At 39.5% G+C, this 17,247-nt stretch overlaps 1 protein-coding gene across 1 annotated transcript in view; it reads right to left on the bottom strand.

The window, feature by feature from the left end:
* LUZP2 (leucine zipper protein 2) overlaps positions 1–15,828 on the bottom strand; it is a 332,586-nt gene extending 316,758 nt beyond the window's left edge. Inside the window, exon 1 of the mRNA XM_073347815.1 lies at positions 15,557–15,828. Within this exon, the coding sequence (XP_073203916.1) occupies positions 15,557–15,618 (62 nt within the window). The 5' untranslated portion in view covers positions 15,619–15,828. The remainder of the gene's footprint in view (positions 1–15,556) is intronic.
* Positions 15,829–17,247: the final 1,419 nt, after the last annotated feature.

Raw genomic sequence — 17,247 nt, forward strand, 5'->3', positions numbered from 1 at the left:
TGATATTTAGTCATTTTTCTGGATTGTCCCAGAGAAAGATTAACGCAAGTTGAAAGTATTACATGTTTGTTCTACCCCCTCCTTCATAATAGAAGACAAATGGGTTAAGTAAAGTACTTTTCAAGTTCATACCAACCAACTTAGTACTGGCTTTATCATCAAGTGGAGTACTTATATTGTGCAGAAGAGCCCAGTTCCATTTACATTGTTGGAAACATTAACACGAGAAAGGTAGAAGATTCATAATGAGAACACAACAGAAAGATACACAATAACTGACTCTATCCCACAATTTTCCAGAGTAAATTCAAAATGCATTTAATAAGAGAGAGGCTGCACCACAACAAGTAAAATACACTAAAAAGGGACAAAAATCTCAGTCCTTAAGAGCTTCAGACCAAGGCCAGAAACAGAGACAGTTCAGAAATCAACTAAAGAGTTGTATGCCAATGTCATCCCTCAGACTTTATTGACTGGGGGAAGAGCAGTTTCAGAACAAGATATAAAGGAAGAAAGGAAAGTTGTTTGGGATGCTGTGACTGAATGCATGCCTGTATTTACACCCTACACACTATTATAATAATCTTTGTACAAAATATGACTTATATGGTATCATTTGAAAACTAATAACTTGCTGGTCAATATCATGGTGAAATCCATGTAGCAACATCATATGTAAAGTTATGAACATAAGGTGAAATTATGACTGAAGTGTGTTTACCAGACTAATTTGGGGAGTGGATTAACCAGTTTCTTAAAGACAAAAGACAAGTTGACACCTCTAGCCAGGTGTCATCAAAGCTGATGGACAAATCACCTATCATGTGGGCACCCTTTGGCAAGGAAGTGGGGCAGGAACAAACAGATCTGCACCTTAGCAAACAGACAGCATACTCCTTGACTCCACCCTCACAGTGAGAATGAACATTATTTAGTGGTAAACCTCAGGAAAATGCATTTCAAAGGGTGACAATTATAAAAGTGGGGGCAGAAAACACCCGAAGTTCTCTCCCCACTCTCTCCTTCACCTAAGGCACCAAAAGAAATAGCCTATGGAGTTTGTGGGAGAATCTGACCTGAAACCTGATCAGCAATAATGCTGGGAACATATAGTAAGAATATCACCTTGAACCAAGTCTAGTTTGTTAAGTTTTGAATACATCTTATCTTTATTTTTCTTGAAACCATTTCTGAATATAACCCCTTGTACTTGTACTCACTTAAAATCTCTTTCTTTGTAGGCTCATAAACTTGTTTTCTTCTTTAATGAAAATGAATCCAGTGTTGTCTTTCAACTCAATTCAATTTTAAAAGTAGCAAACTGTTGCATATTGATCCCTTTAGAGGTGCAATGGACCTAATATACGTGGACTGTCCAGGAGAGGGCTGGACCGTACAGAACACACATGGGGGGGAAATTTGAGATTCAGTGTAGTGGGGGTCACCCTGCATGTAGTAAGCAATGTGGCTGGTGTTTGCTGACAGGCTGCTGGGGTTGGAGCTGTTGGACTAGGGCTGTGGCTATACACAGACACTCAGGGTGTGACCTGCATGTTGTTTGTGAGCAGCCCACTTGGAGCTACAGCAGCAAAGCATTGTGAGGCACCTAAAGTTGCAGGGTGGGGGTGACAACCCCACTCTGGTCTGGATTGCACCCCAGAATGTCATAAGTACCTTAATCAGAAGGCTGTTGATCTGCACACAGACTCAAAATGAGGACAGACACATGGATTGACTTTTTATTAAAAAAATGTAAACACAGGAGAGGGGTGCTACCTACCCATCATCCATACTCTCTTATACCAGGCATTTACGTGCTTCCAAAGGGCGTGCTACAGGGCTCCTAACATAAAACACATAACTCGGGGTAGGCTCTCCTCAGCCCAACCCCCAGAATCCGCTCTCTTGAAGTCCCAGCCCTGTCCCAACCCTGCAATGAGGACAAAGGGTGCTCAAGGGTAGGGACCTCAACCTATTCCAAGAGCCCAAGACCATCAGCAAAATCCCTGCAGGAACAGAGCTAAAAGAGACTCAATATGGCCCTTGCTCCAGATTAAATCCCTGGCATTGGCATTAGCCAATCCGCACCTGCCCCCCTACCTGGAGCCCCTCTGCAAGTGTCTTCCTCCCTTGCTGCTGGGGCTGTCCCCCTTCACTGCTGGTCCCATTAAGTTCCCCTACCCACTGAGACACATGGATGGCATTTCTCAGTACAGTGACAACATGAAAGCTGATATGAAGTTAGCTGAGAGTGGAAGGAGATGAAGGACTTAGTTCATGAGTCGTCTTTGAGCAGGTTATCCTAGCACCAAGTGACTGCAAAGCAGCCACATGGGCCCCCAAGAATAGCCCTGCTGTGGGAATTTTGCAGGCAGGCCAGCGTGCCTATTGAGAAAGAAAAGGGGAGTGGTCACGGGCTCAGGACCATTAGTGCCTGGGCATAAATTAGAGCATCCCTCAGGGCAGCCCTGACCTGCACAAGAACAATCTGGCTCGCAACAACCTTGGATTCAAGGAAATGCTATTCATGTCCACCGTCCCCACATCAGCCCTGCTCGTCTCAGTACCAGCACAGGAATATATTTCTCCTAAAGGCAAGAGACCTTGGCAGGACATACAGGACCTGATTCTCTGTCCAGTTACACAAGCTGAACATCAGTGAAACTGCACTGACTTCAGTGTAAGAGTGTGTTGAATCAGACCTCACAGTAGTGAACAGAAGGCTTGGAAGGAAGGACGGACGGACTGAGATGTAGTCAGGCATGGAGCTGTCTGGAGTACTGACAGAAAATCTCTTAAAATAAAAGGTTTTTGTTGCTGAACGTCTGTGCTCCTGCTAAAATGAAAAGCAGAAATAATTACTGGTCTTAATTTTCTTGTATTTTTGCCTATTTAAAAATTAAGTAGCAATAGAAATTTCAAACAAGGAAACCTGAACCTTGTGAAAATTCTGGGCCAAGGATGCTCAGATAAACATCAGAGGCCTAGTTTTGATGTCACAGCTGTTTTACACCAGTGAGTAGCTCCATGACATAAATGGAGCTACACCTGATGGACAGGAAATTCAGTTCCCAGTTCTTTCGATGCTTAACTGAACTGACTCTCATAATACCTGTTTCAGTTCTGCCATTGCTAAATTGAGGGCTGATTCACCACTCTTTTACTCTACTTTTGCACTGGTGTAACTCCACTGATTACAATAAGTTTACAACACCATAAAATGTGAAGTGACACAGTGGTGAATGAAGAACACACACTGCAGTGAGTGCATAAAAAGCGTTCTTTAAAGAACATAACCTTTAAACCTAAATTGAAAGCTATTTTGTGCTTTTAATTAAACAATATTAGCATTTACTTGTGTTACCCTTTTCTTTTTCAGAGAACAAAGACTGACAATACAGCTTACCCAAAGAGGTGTTTTATCTTACTTACTATAATCTCATAAAGGGCTCCATGTTAAAATAATCTTTCTTCAGTCACAAAATAAGCTTAATACATGGTACAAAATAGATTGGCAATAACATACTGCAGTGCCGTTTCAAAAGAAGTCAAAATTAAACTCCATTTTAAGCTGATGGTACAATGAAGCCATAAAAGGAGTTAAATGAGTATTTTGGTGAGTAATTACTGAAGCTGATCAAATCATTGATTTAAAGCTACAGCCTGCTACAAGTTTCACTGCAGAAGAGTCATGCCAGGCCAGTCAATGCCCCCAGTGACATGTATCTGCTGAACAATACAAACTTTCCTGTCACCGTTATTTTGTTTCTCTATCCCTCCCTCCTCAGCCATCTAAAATTTTACTGGTGGCCCATTGTTCCTCCGGATGGGATAGATGCACTCAGAAATCTATTGCTATTTCTCTTAATGGAGGCAAGCTCTTTCTGGTTTGTTCCTTAGTATCTCAAATCAGGGTATCAACCACTGCTCTAAAATAGACTGTGAAATAGGCTCCGACTCTGTCCTCATAAGGCTACTGTATACAAAATAAAGTATCTTAGCCATAAAGATACACGAATAGTAATATAAAGCAAAAATGGGAAAAGAATTGGTGCAATCTGAAGGTCCATTCTTGGATTCTGTTATGACTGCAAATTTATTTTCTCCCGCAGCCTTAGTGTATTCGTCCATGGGAGTAATAATACACTTGTGAGCACAACTATTTTGTGGACAATGTCCAAAGCATCTCAGCCAGCCTTAGAGAGAGCATGTATTTGAAAACAAATTTTCTTACAGTAATAATTGCCATGATTATATCTCAGGTTCTCAATATGTGTAGAAGCTGCTTTACACAGCAGCATGTTCATCTTTAATATTATTCTGCACTCTGAAAAATAAATGTATTCTTTGGTTACAGAAACTAATTACAGTATCTCTTATAGATTAATGGAGAGATTATTAGGGAGAAATAAGAGCATAAGAAACATTAACTGGTGAAACTTTTCAACACACCTCTCTCTGAGATGATCATTTCCACAGAAGTGATAGCGTCAGTGATTTTTTTCATGTCTCTTTTAAACATGTTTGATGTTGAATACAGATAAATATATACACATATATTCCACTCTGAAAATAGCAGTTTTCTTGCTTCTGACTCTCTCAACAGCTTACAGCAATCTGAACCCCCAAATGCACACAGCACCCAAAGTCATTGGATGAATGCTGATCTCAGTTACACTGATGTAAATCTGTGATAATTCCATAACTCAGTGAAGTTACCTCAGATTTATATCAGGATCGGAATCATTTGTATTTTTTCCTATTCTCCCCTCCCTGCTCCCCTGCTTTTTCCTGATCAATGTTTCATCTAGAGCTTCCTTTATTCAGGTTCCTCTGATGTGAATATTTTAAGATGTGTATTAGAGGTACACAATAATAGTAGTAATTCTTAGCATTTCAATTGTGGCAATAATCGCTCTCAGACCAGTGACAAGTTTAAAGCCTAAAAAACAGATAAAATTCTGGCCTCATAGATTTCAGGTGGGAGTAATCCTGTGCAGGTGGAAGGCAACCCTTGGCCCCTGTGCTTGATTCATTCTGGGAGCTTAAATCTAACTAAAATGCACATTCCCCAAATCTGAAAAAACAACGAAAATGTTCTGCACCGTGATTTTAACAAGTTTTCCAACTGAAAACAAATGCAGTGAGCTGGGGCCAACAGCTTTAGCTTCAGTCCAGGGCAATACTAAGAGTTAATTCATCACTCCATATACAGTACCTGAATGCTCACTGCCAACTTTAATAAGTGATGTACATCTAATGTTAGCTTAATGATAAACATGTGAGAGATTCACACCAGCTAGATTTTTCCTCACTTCCAGCTCTTGTTATGACCACCCACTAATGAGGGGAGAAAGATTAATAGCTAGGATAGCTAGTGGAAAAAAGAGAAATAGTGAGAAAAATTCCCTCATTGGAGTAGTTTCCAAGCCTCAACCACCATTATAAAGTTCCTAATAAAAAGAGCCTAAAAGATACAAAATCTAGTGTGGTGTTGTGAGTGTAGGCCTTCTAAGCCCTAAAAGTCAGTGTCGCTCAGGAAACTTGAATATACTTGTGAGCATAAAAGGCCTGTGAGATGTATTTACAAAGAGTGAAAAAGCAATATGAATTTTAGATGGTTTTAGAGCTATCCTTTCTCAGCTGCCTGAATAAAAATATATAATTGTGCTTGTTTGGATTTCTAATTTTTTTGAAGGCTTTAGTACAAATCCAATGATACCGGTTTCTTTCAAATAAGCTCTTTACTTTTGTATATACCTTCACATATTAGAGGTGTAAATTTATTTGTATAGATAATACCATAGGAGCAATTTTTGTTCCCCTCCCATTTCTTTCAAATTCAAATGGGAGAAATTATAAAAATATTAGGCCTGGTCTACACTACACAAGATGACATAAGGCAGTGTGTCTACACTACATGTAAGTCTGTAGTGTAGATATGCACTTACAGTCAAAGGTTTCAATTCTGACAAATACATTTATCTCCAAATTTTGCTTCTGGCTTTTACCACTCATTTATTTTTTGCAATCTTCTTTTAATTTGCGTTGCTGACATTTCTATATAAGAAGAGAAAACAAAGAGACAGTAGAACACACACAGGATGGATATACAGTGAACTTACAGAAAGATCTAAACAAAATCTGTTGGAAAATATGTGAATGATATTAAAACAAGGTTTTTTATATTGGTAGCAGCAATAGTGGCCATCAATAATTATAACATGATAATAGCATGTGGGAGGATGGGGAAAGGGACTTCAGAATATAAAGAATGGCATCTCCTTATTCAGAAGTCTTATACCTGTGTGTTTTCATAGCTATACCTTTGGAGCCATTGGCACATCATGAAAGCTAGTCTAACCTCAACCCTATCATCTCCTATACCACCTCAATGTCTCCTATTTGTCTAACACAAATAGAACTATCTCCCAGCTTTCAACATGCCTGGAAGACATCAGCACCTGCATAAAAAGCAGCTGGCTGAAGCTAACCTCTGGAAAGAGCGAGGTGGTATAGGCACAGGAAAGAACTCACCACTTTAACAACATCAGTTCTCAGATTGTCTAGATGTTCCATAGCCTACTTGTCCTTTTGAACTACCCACTGCAACTAAATATATCCAAATAGTTATGTCTGCAAAAACACGGGTTTCCACTTCCAGCTCACTATACCAACATGACCTATTTTATCACACCTCGACTTTGCCAGGGTGATCCACACATCTTTGATTCCCAAAGTATATTAATGTGATATATTATTAAGTAGGAACAAAAGTGCCAACTTTACAAAAAGCTCCAACTGGATCCAGATGTGGCAGCCTGCTTACTCAGCAATGCTGGCTGTTGCAAGCACATCACCCCAGTTCTCATGGACCCACACAGGCTCCCTATTGAACATAGGATCAAAATAAAAGGCTTTGGTCCCTACCACAGAATTGGCTCAAGCTACCTGATGGACCATTTAACTCTATGAGACAGGAATATATTTTACCTCTCTCCTTTCTGAAAACTGACTATTTATTCCTACCCTTTGTTTCTGATCTTTTAGCCAGCTACCCATTCTTGAGAGGACCTTCCCAATTATCCCATGACAGCTTACTTTGCTTAAGAGGGACCTTGTCAAAGGCTTTCTGAAAATTAAATACAATATATCCACTGGATCCCCCTTGTCCACATGCTTGTTGACCCCCCTCAAAGAATTCTAGTAGATTGGTGAGGCGTAATTTCCCTTTACAAAAAACATGGTGACTCTTCCCCAACAAATTGTGGTAATCTGTATATCTGACAATTTTGTTCTTTACTATAGTTTCAACCAGTTTTGCTGGTACTGAAGTCAGGCTTACCAGCCTATAATTGCTGGGATCACTTCTAGAGCCCTTTTTAAAAATTAGCATCACATTAGCTATCCTCCAGTCATTTGGTACAGAAGCTGATTTAAATGATAGATTACAGACTACAGTTAGTAGTTCTGCAATTTCACATTTGAGTTCCTTAAGAACTCTTGGGTGAATAGCATCTGGTCCTGGTGACTTATTACTGTTTAGTTTATCAATTTGTTCCAAAACCTAATGACACCTCTAATGACATCTCAATCTGGGACAGTTCCTCAGATTTGTCACCTAAAAAGAATGGCTCAGGTTTGGGAAATCTCCCTCTGCCCCAACAGAGTACTTTGGCCTTTGTGACTATTTCAGTACTTATAATGAGTATTAAATATGAAGCTGATCCATTTCAGCAATGAATACCACTCCAGAACTAGGATTTGCCCCTTTTGCAGAAATGTTACCTTTTAAGACTTAGGAAGTGAAATGTGAGCAAAAACTATGATTGCCCCTCCCCCCACCTCACACTTGGAAAGCTGTCTCTGTTTGAGTACATATTTAATTTGCTTTACCAGGGGGAACAAATTACTCTCCCTCAACAACCAATCTAAAGCTACCTGAAGTACATCCTCTTTTTACCACCTGGTCAATTCAATTTCTCACACTTTATACTTCTCTCATCTACATTTCAGTAAAGTCTCACCTTTCTCCTGCCCAATACCACAGGCTAATCTGTAGCAAACAACAAACAGAAAAGTCAATCCAAAATTATGAAGCAGGGACGGGGAAAAAAAAATCACCAAGAAGATATACACGTTGTGCACAATTTATTACCCTGGCTCCTACCACCATAGGCTCAGGAGGTTGTTACGGTTTACCTAGCAATTCTAAGTTAGGGAACCACAGGAACTGCCTCTACTGCTGTCACTCCTCTGGCCCATGTCAATGAAGCCACCTAAGCAGCTGAAATGTAGCACCAAATACTGCTAATCCAACTGCCATATAATACTCTAAAAGGAATCCTGTTGCTTACCAGAGGCAATAATGATGAAATAATTCTTTCCCTTCTCCCACCACTGAAACAATTACCAGGAACTGCAAGAGTTATTGAAAGTATGATAGGTTGTAATAGATGCAGTAGCAGTAATTACAGTGATCACCCACAACACCATAAATCCATGTATGCCTTATTCAGAATAGAGGGCACTCTAATACCACGATGGGTGGCTGGATAGATAGTGGCATGGAGGAGGTAACATCCATATCATCACTTTTTTCTGAATGAGGGTGTGTTGAGCTGGAGGAGTTAAAAATATGGCAAAATTAGGAGTAAAGTCATACTGCTGCTCAAGGTACAGTCAAAAGGAAAGAAGGATTGTTTGTGGTTAGTGCACTGGACTGAGATTCAAGTGATACCAGTTCAACTGACAATTCTGAGTCACTTAACTTGTGTGTGTCTCAGTTCCCCATCTGTAAAATGGGGATAACACTTCCCTTCCGCTGAGAGGTATTGTGAGCATAAATGAATGAATGCTTGTGAGATACTCAGACGACACAATGACGGGGACACGTAAATAGATATAAATATAGTTCAGAGCACTCTCTCAGAAATTACAGGCTTAATATTCGCCAGATGGAAACACTACAACCTCACCTTTGTCAAGGAGCAGGACCACCTCAAGGATGCAGCTTTTAATTGATCTCATCCCACTAGCTCTGTGTGCCTTTTGTAAATATTAGTTGGTGGGTATTAGGGCATTTCACACACATCCTTTTTGTTCAAACTTAATATATATTTTAAAATAGCATACATTGATTTTTCTTTCTCCCTCAATTCACTGAAGTCTGATCCTGTTTCTGCCAATTCAACTATATTGAGGAGCAATAAAAGTAGAGGAACTGGGAAGTATTGCTCCTCTTCATAAAGAGAGCATACAATAAAAATGTAAATTTATGTAAATATACAATAAATGTAATTTTCTAACATACAGTACCCCAAGGAATGTGAGGACTACTGTACGGTGAAGACGAAGATGTTGTTAATATAGGTATGAGAGGAAGCTAAGAAAATATTTCAATTCACCTTCTATCACTTTAAAACGATGTGTAAAAATAGCTATTTAACACACCTTCAGATTTATTCTCTCATATTCCTGTGGCACTCAGCCCTGTAGTAGTGTCTGAAGAGTTAAGTGTAATAATTGAATACCACTTATAACCTGCATCTGAAACCTGGACTGAATATTACAGATTAAAGGATACTAGAAAGAGTAGAGACAGATCTACACCAAATACACTCTGTCTTGAATATAGGGAATATTTATGGATTTGGTCCCTGCAAGACAGCTAAAAACCCATTGAGTAAACCAAGGTAATAAGAAAGCACAACATTTTCTACATATCAAATCAATATATGACTTAGCAATTCTTATAATGTAGCACTGAAAAGATAAATATCTGAGAACAGGTCTTAGTTAACCATAGAAACAATATCAAAACACAATCTAATGACAAAGGACAAATAGTAATATAATTGATTAAGAGTGAACAGCATGCCAGTAGTAACAACTAATACATGGCCACAGTTAGAACCACCACCAAAAAAAGACTGGCAGCACTAGATCTCATTTAGCATCAGTCTGCATGCAAAAAAACTACTGAATTCAAACTGCAAAAGCCAAAAGTAACTTCTACTGCAATTTTAGTTGGCATCAGTGCAATGCTACAAAATGCATAACAAACAACTAGAGCCTTACTTTGCTATTGTATCCTTTCAAAGTAAATTCTAGGGAGCTTCATCATTTAAAAACAAACAAACAAAAAAAACCTATGAGCTCTTTTTTTGGAGGTTCAAAAAAGTTTTAAGTAGTGTCTTAAAATGTCATTAAAAAAATAATAATTCAGACCTTTGTGGTTTTTTCTAGCAAGGGACAGAAATTAAAGCGCCAAACTACCACACAAGAAGCTATTTTTGTGGTACTTTGGGCCAAAACAGGAAATCCCCAAAACTCTCATGATAAAGCCAGCTATTGAGGTTTTCTATTCAGTTTCGCGGACTCAAGAGGTCTCTTAACTTTGGTCTCTTAACTCTTAACTTTTTCCTGATTTAACCTTACTGATTGACATACATCAGATAAAACAGTTCCCACGTTCTTCTTTTCAACCATAAATTACTTCCATCATTGGAAAAGGAAGTCATGGAGGAATAAAACCCTTTGACATTACGTATAGGTGTATAAACATAGCATAAGACGTAAGGGGAAATAGAACTGATATGTAGAGTTATACCCAGATATACCAATCTCAATGATAGATCATGAACATATGGAGAAAGCAAATCCCCTATTTCATAAATTAAAAGATCCATGGACAATTACTGAATCACTATCCATTATGTAATAAGGCTAGCCTTGAGAGTCATACTCTGTAAAGGGCTGAGCATCCTTCTCTCTCAGCAAGGTTACTGGAAGTTATGGGCACTAAGCACCTCTTGTCTCTTTCAGGATTAGACCCTAAATCATAAGTAATTATATCGTGGGTGGGCCAAATCCATCCCCTGATTTAAGTACATTGATTTCAACTCCATTGAAATCAATGCAATTAAACCAGGGATGGATTTGGCTGATTATGTTTAATAGAAATCCAGAGAATTGACTGGCAGTAATATACTGAACAAATAATCAGGTGTGGCTGCAGTTCAGCAAAATGGCCCATGAGGAGCATCCATCTGGACATATTGTACTGCTGCTATACAACACCAAATACCACTTGCCACCCTGTCCCAACGCACAAACCCCATTTACCAGGCACATATTACCATCCTGTTTGCTAGAAATCAAAATGCCTTAATATCCAAGAAAACCAGTTCTGAGATGGTAAAAATATGAAATTAATTATAAGCAGTCAGTGCCCCCTGAATTCCTGAAGGAATTCAGAAAGAACAATGTAAAGGTGGTCTCTATTACTCACAAATCCTATGGACACATCGGCTGCTCTTTCCAGCCAGCATGGTAGTTCCTGTCTGAGACTACCTGTCTCCAGAACTCTCCTACACACCAAGCCTGCCATCATGGGGAAAAGGAAGGGCACTCCTGTACTCCAAGATTGTGGCCTCTCAGAGAGCAACCTTTGGGTATTCAGCACTAGCTGATACCAAACATGTCTGAGGCTTGTTTTTCCACCTAGAAGGGCAGGAAGGAGCCCTTTCTAGTCACTTTCATCTTCCAGTAGCAGCATAATTAACGTTTACAACATGGGGAAGATTTTAGTTTAGGAGAAATGTTTTAAACATTTTGCTTTTATCATCAATCTAATAAACTCTAGGACACCCACATTTAACCTTCCACCAGATTTAACAGTGGCATGGTAACGGGGCAGGCAGTGGGTTCCAGGGGGCAGTCAGGGGTTGGAGAGGCATGGGAGTCCGGGGGAGCCTGTCAGGGGTCAGGTGGATAGGGGTCGGGGCAGTCAGGGGACAGGCAGAAGGGGGGGTTGGATAGGGGGTGGGGTTCCAGGGGGACAGATAGGGACAGACATCCCGGGAGGAGGCGGTCAGGGGGTGAGGAGCAGGGGAGGTTGGATGGGTCGGGGGTTCTGAGGGGGGCCGTCAGGGGGCAGGAAGTGGAAGGGGGTGCATAGAGGGCAGGGGCCAGGCCACTTGGGGAGGCCCAGCCTTCCCTACCCGGCCCTCCATAGAGTTTCACAACACCGATGTGGCCCTCGGGCCAAAAAGTTTGCGAACCCCTGACCTAGGACAACAGGGCCCAGTCCTGACTGACTGAGGCCTCTGGGTGCTACAGCAATATAACATTTTATAAATAATATTTTTCATCATTCCTAATGCATAGGAAATATTAGGAGAACATAGTTTGGTCCTTCCAAAAGCAGGAAGTGCAAAAGCGTGTAAAAACGGACCACAAAAAAGAAAGAAAGTTATCCAAACTTTTCCAAACTTTAGAAAAGGTCCCCTTGGGTACACTTAGGGTTGACATTTTTACAGAGTTGCTGGTCCCTACCTCTAATAAGCCTCATCCTGGAGTTGTTATTCATGCAGTAGCTAGTGACGTCAATGGTGTTTATTAAATCAAACCTCAGATGTTTGCAATTGTTCACAGCACCAAATAATCATCATTTAGAGAAATCACTAGGATTTGAGAAACACCAAAAAATAAACAAAAAGGATATATTAAAAATAATATTTGCTTCAACAGCTCTAGGTTTTCTTTGCAGTGACACATCATGGGCCAGATCCTCAGCTGGTGCATATCAGCACAGATCCAGCTGGGGATCTGGACCCCATATTTATGAAAAAATCTACACATTTCAGTTAATAAAAACCTGCAGTAATCACCACAACAGAAACTTTGTTCTTTTTGGCCTCTGTAAATCCCAAAAGTAAAATCATGTGCACCATGTGTTACGTCAATGCAAATATGTTTAATATTAGGTTTCTCTGCAGAGGCCTCACAAAACTATAACAATAAAGTGATGCAAGGAAGATGACCTCTCCAAATGCCAAAGAGGAATAAATGCAACTGCCCACATTTCTCATCAAGTAACTGCTCACTGATTTCAGCACCCACAAACAGGTTATACAGAGATTGCCCTGCATACACGACAACTTGAGAGAAAAGCACTACTAAAGAAATCTCCTGGTAGAAAACTTATTACTACTCATGATCTTTTCTTTGCCTGAGCTAAGCGGTTTCACACAGCAGGATAATAGGTTCCCCTTTTTGCTAAAGCAACTGTTCCTGCAAAGCTGCTCTGTTTGGGTTCCAGCCTACACATTAACCATATGTTGGCAAGAACTATTAAATGCCACATACATAACGGCCTTCTGATGAAACAGACTAAAGCACAATCTCCTCCCAGGGAACGACATATTGATAGCACTGTATTGTTTTTTTAACTCCCGTCATGATCGCAAGAAAATCGCTCCATTGTTTAGATAGTCAGTACAACTGAGGAATAAAAAAATTGCTCTAATATGGCATTCCATTGTTTCAGGACATTTCCTTTTGTATACCTACAAATCCCCATTTTTAGAGTCCCACTTACTTTTCTGCTGAACGGAACATCCAGCACGGTTTCACAGGAATAGCATAAGTAACAGCTGCATCTTACAATCTATGATTCAGAACCCTGATATTAACAATTGAAACAGGAATTTAGATTGAAATCTCTCTGCCTGAATGTTGATTCTTATTAAGAACTGTAATCATTGCATTTGTGTACTATTTATTAGATCACATAGGTCTGTAACTGATCATGTGCCACTCAAATGTATCTCTAAGTTTTCGGTTTGTTTTTCTCGAGTTACACTGATCACATATGGCATTCAAACATCGACTTCAACTTTCTATTCATACTTTGGCAAATTGCAGTGGGAAGTAAAATCCAATTTTAAATCATGAGCTATTTACTGAAGTTCACATATGTATGCAAGCACTACTTTTCTTGTTAAGATGACAGATTTCCTTTTTAATGCTTTTGGGCCAGATCCTCAGTTGCAGCTTCGGCTCTGCCCCTTTATCTTTGCCAAAGTATTTTTTTTTTTTATGAAATATGGAAATATGTGATAATTCCCTTTCTTTCCTTCATTTTAACTAACAGATACATTGGCTGCCAATGAATCCCTCATAAAGCACTTCACTCAGAAGCCCATTTAAGATGAAAAATTACATCTGGAAAGGTTGGCTCTCTGTTCTCCCCTTTTAAATTCAACTCCAGTGCAATTTAGCAAAGAATATACAATTTTAAGATAAAGTAAAATTATTCATCTGAATTTCACAAGACTGATACTGAATGTTTCTTCAGTCTACTTATTAAATCGAAAGGGATCTATGGATAATTACTGAATCACAACACAAAGACTCAAAAGGGAATTGCAAGATATTTCAAAGAATACTGGAGTGATTCACAGTGATTGGGACTGACTAATATTAAAACCTAAATCAGAAATATTTTTAAAAGACATGAAGAGGAGTAAGACATTCCACCAATCTGGCATATTTCACCAACATTCAAACCTTTGGTAAGCCTGCAACTTCACTCTCTGCATTCTGACCCATTTCTTCTCTCACACACCTGCAGGTGTGAGGTACTCATTTTCAAACATGAGTTAAATATGAACTTCCACCATCCCTTAGATTAGGGGGCAGTTAGAGCTTAAAATGGGAAGTTATCATCCATATCAGTGTTATCTGCAGATTTTATGGCAAGATACTAGGAATAAGTGGATGGACATAGTTACCTGACATACACAAACATACACTCTGTGATTACATGCCCCAGGGATGTAGAAGTTTACTGAGTACTTATTAACAAACAGAGAAATGTCAGTTAGTTGTTAAGCATCAGGAAGCTAGAAAGCTTGTGTGAACAGCAGTGTCATTTGAAAATGTCTTCACCTAACATACCTAGTATGTACAAAGTATTAACTTTCCATCAGTGAACAATGTGACAGTAGGATAGCGTGTTGTAGCTTTACCTTTCCTTTGCTGCACATGCTATGCCTCCGGCATTGTAAACATACTCTCTCCTAGGAAAATTTATATCTCAGAATGCTGCACAGTCAAGCCCTGATTTTAACCTGTAATAGACAATGTTCCTGTTTTCCCCATGGACTATTGTACATTACAGGAGAGAGTAATGTTTCTAGATAGCAATAACTTTTTAACACGTTTTCAGGCATCCTGCTGCCACTGCAGCATCTTTCCTGTGTTTAAGATGAAAAACAATAAACCTTAAAATAGGCTATGTTCAAATGTAAAACCCTCACTGCAGCAAGACTGTTCCAGTGTTTATTTTATTTTTGCACTCTAATGGGGAAAATGTTTATTATGATCTCAATTTCTGTTCTTTGGCTCCCTGATTTGCACTGGTACACAGTCCCCTTGTTATAATTGCACCATATATCAAGCTTATTGTTGTGAAACATTTTGTTTCATCACAAAAGCTTTCGGTTATTGTAGAGCAATCAGCTTTCCTGGGAAAAAAGGCAAGGGCATAAATAAGCTGGAGTAACCAAGTGAAGATTCAGAATCTCTCAAAGTATCTGAGGTGGAGGCGAGGGGAAATGGAATACCGGTAATTTGAAGAAAAGACACTCTGAACTTACAACCATGGAAGAAGCTGGAATCTCTATGATTTGAGAGAGAAGAATGAATCTTAAAGACAAACAGCAGACAAAACAAGAGAACTCCAAGTAAAATAGCTTTCTGTACTCACCTAGTGCTGAAAACTAGAACAGGGAAAAGAGGCAGCAAGTAACAAGCTGAGATGAATTTCATATTGTAGATTGTCTTTTGTTTTTTTCTTTGTTTCTTTCTCTGTAACCTCTTTTCTTTCTTTCCCCGTGCTTCTGATTTCAACAGCTCTTCTTCTCAGAGCAGCATGCTCCGGTGTGCAAAGGTCTGTAGATCTAGAAAAGGAGACAGACCAACAGACTGACTAATGAAGGGAGCTTAGCGTGGGGTTTGAGCTTCAGGAGTGATGTCACAGGCAGTGGAGCTGCTGTTGCAAGCCTACTGCCTGATAGGCTGTGATTATTCAACAGTGACTCTATTGATGTCCTGAAGGATTTGTTATTACTAGCAGTTTAAGTGGCAACTAGGGAGGGAAAACATAGTGGATGACACTTAACTCTAAGGTTATAAGAGTGCATAGCTGACTTGCAGATTTTGCCTGGAAGAGTGAAGAAAAATAATACATAACAAATCTACCTCGTATAAGTTGTGTTGCCTACCAGAAGGGGATCTGTACGAAGTTCATTGTAGAAAAGTAGGTACTACTTATTTAACGTAACAATCAGCCTCATGCATCCCGTTGTCCTGTGCAAAGTAGGAATTAAACCTTATTGTTCTAATTTGATATTCATAGAATCATAGCTTGATGCTAGTAGTAAAACGAGAAGAGCAGAAATAGGTTTATATATTTTGAAATGTTTATGTCATCTTTACAAAACATTAATTGCCAAGAGAAACTCTGAAGAGGCTTCAGATTTATGTATTTTTTCTTTCTGTGTTTATGGGCTTTCTGATCTTGATTTAAATAAGTTAGTGGTTGATAGAGGTGCTTGCAGATTTTAATCTGCTATTTCCTCTCTCTAGTGTTAAAGTCATCAGGGGGTAGAGAATGAAGCCCCTCACTCTCTCCTCTCTAATAGCGTGTTTCAGAAATAAAAGGTACTAAGAAAAGGAGGACTTGTGGCACCTTAGAGACTAACCAATTTATTTGAGCATGAGCTTTCGTGAGCTACAGCTTACTTCATCGGATGCATACCGTGGAAACTGCAGCAGACTTTATATACATACAGAGAATATGAAACAATACCTCCTCCCACCCCACTGTCCTGCTGGTAATAGCTTATCTAAAGTGATCATCAAGTTGGGCCATTTCAAGCACAAATCCAGGTTTTCTCACCCCCCACCCCCCCCACCCCCCACAAATTCACTCTCCTGCTGGTGATAGCCCATCCAAAGTGACAACTCTCTACACAATGTGCATGATAATCAAGTTGGGCCATTTCCTGCACAAATCCAGGTTCTCTCACCCCCTCACCCCCCTCCCAAAAACCACACACACAAACTCACTATCCTGCTGGTAATAGCTCATCCAAAGTGACCACTCTCCCTACAATGTGCATGATAATCAAGGTGGGCCATTTAAATGTCCTTACCTTGCAAATGATACAGACTACAGTACATAGCACATAATAAATGTTCAGCATCTAAAGTATGGCAGAAGTGTAGAATTTAAACAGAGAAGTTTTATGGAATGAAAACAGCTTTTTCTGCAAAGTGAATAAGGCAGCTTTGGTCATAAGGAAAGGGAGCTTGAGTTGTTTCCATTCTTACTTGCTCATGTAAAAAAGGGGTCTGAATTTTTAAAGTTCAATAATGTATTCTAGAGGGAAGCTT

The sequence above is a fragment of the Lepidochelys kempii genome, chromosome 6, assembly GCF_965140265.1.
Source record: "Lepidochelys kempii isolate rLepKem1 chromosome 6, rLepKem1.hap2, whole genome shotgun sequence".
Lineage (NCBI taxonomy): Eukaryota > Metazoa > Chordata > Testudines > Cheloniidae > Lepidochelys > Lepidochelys kempii.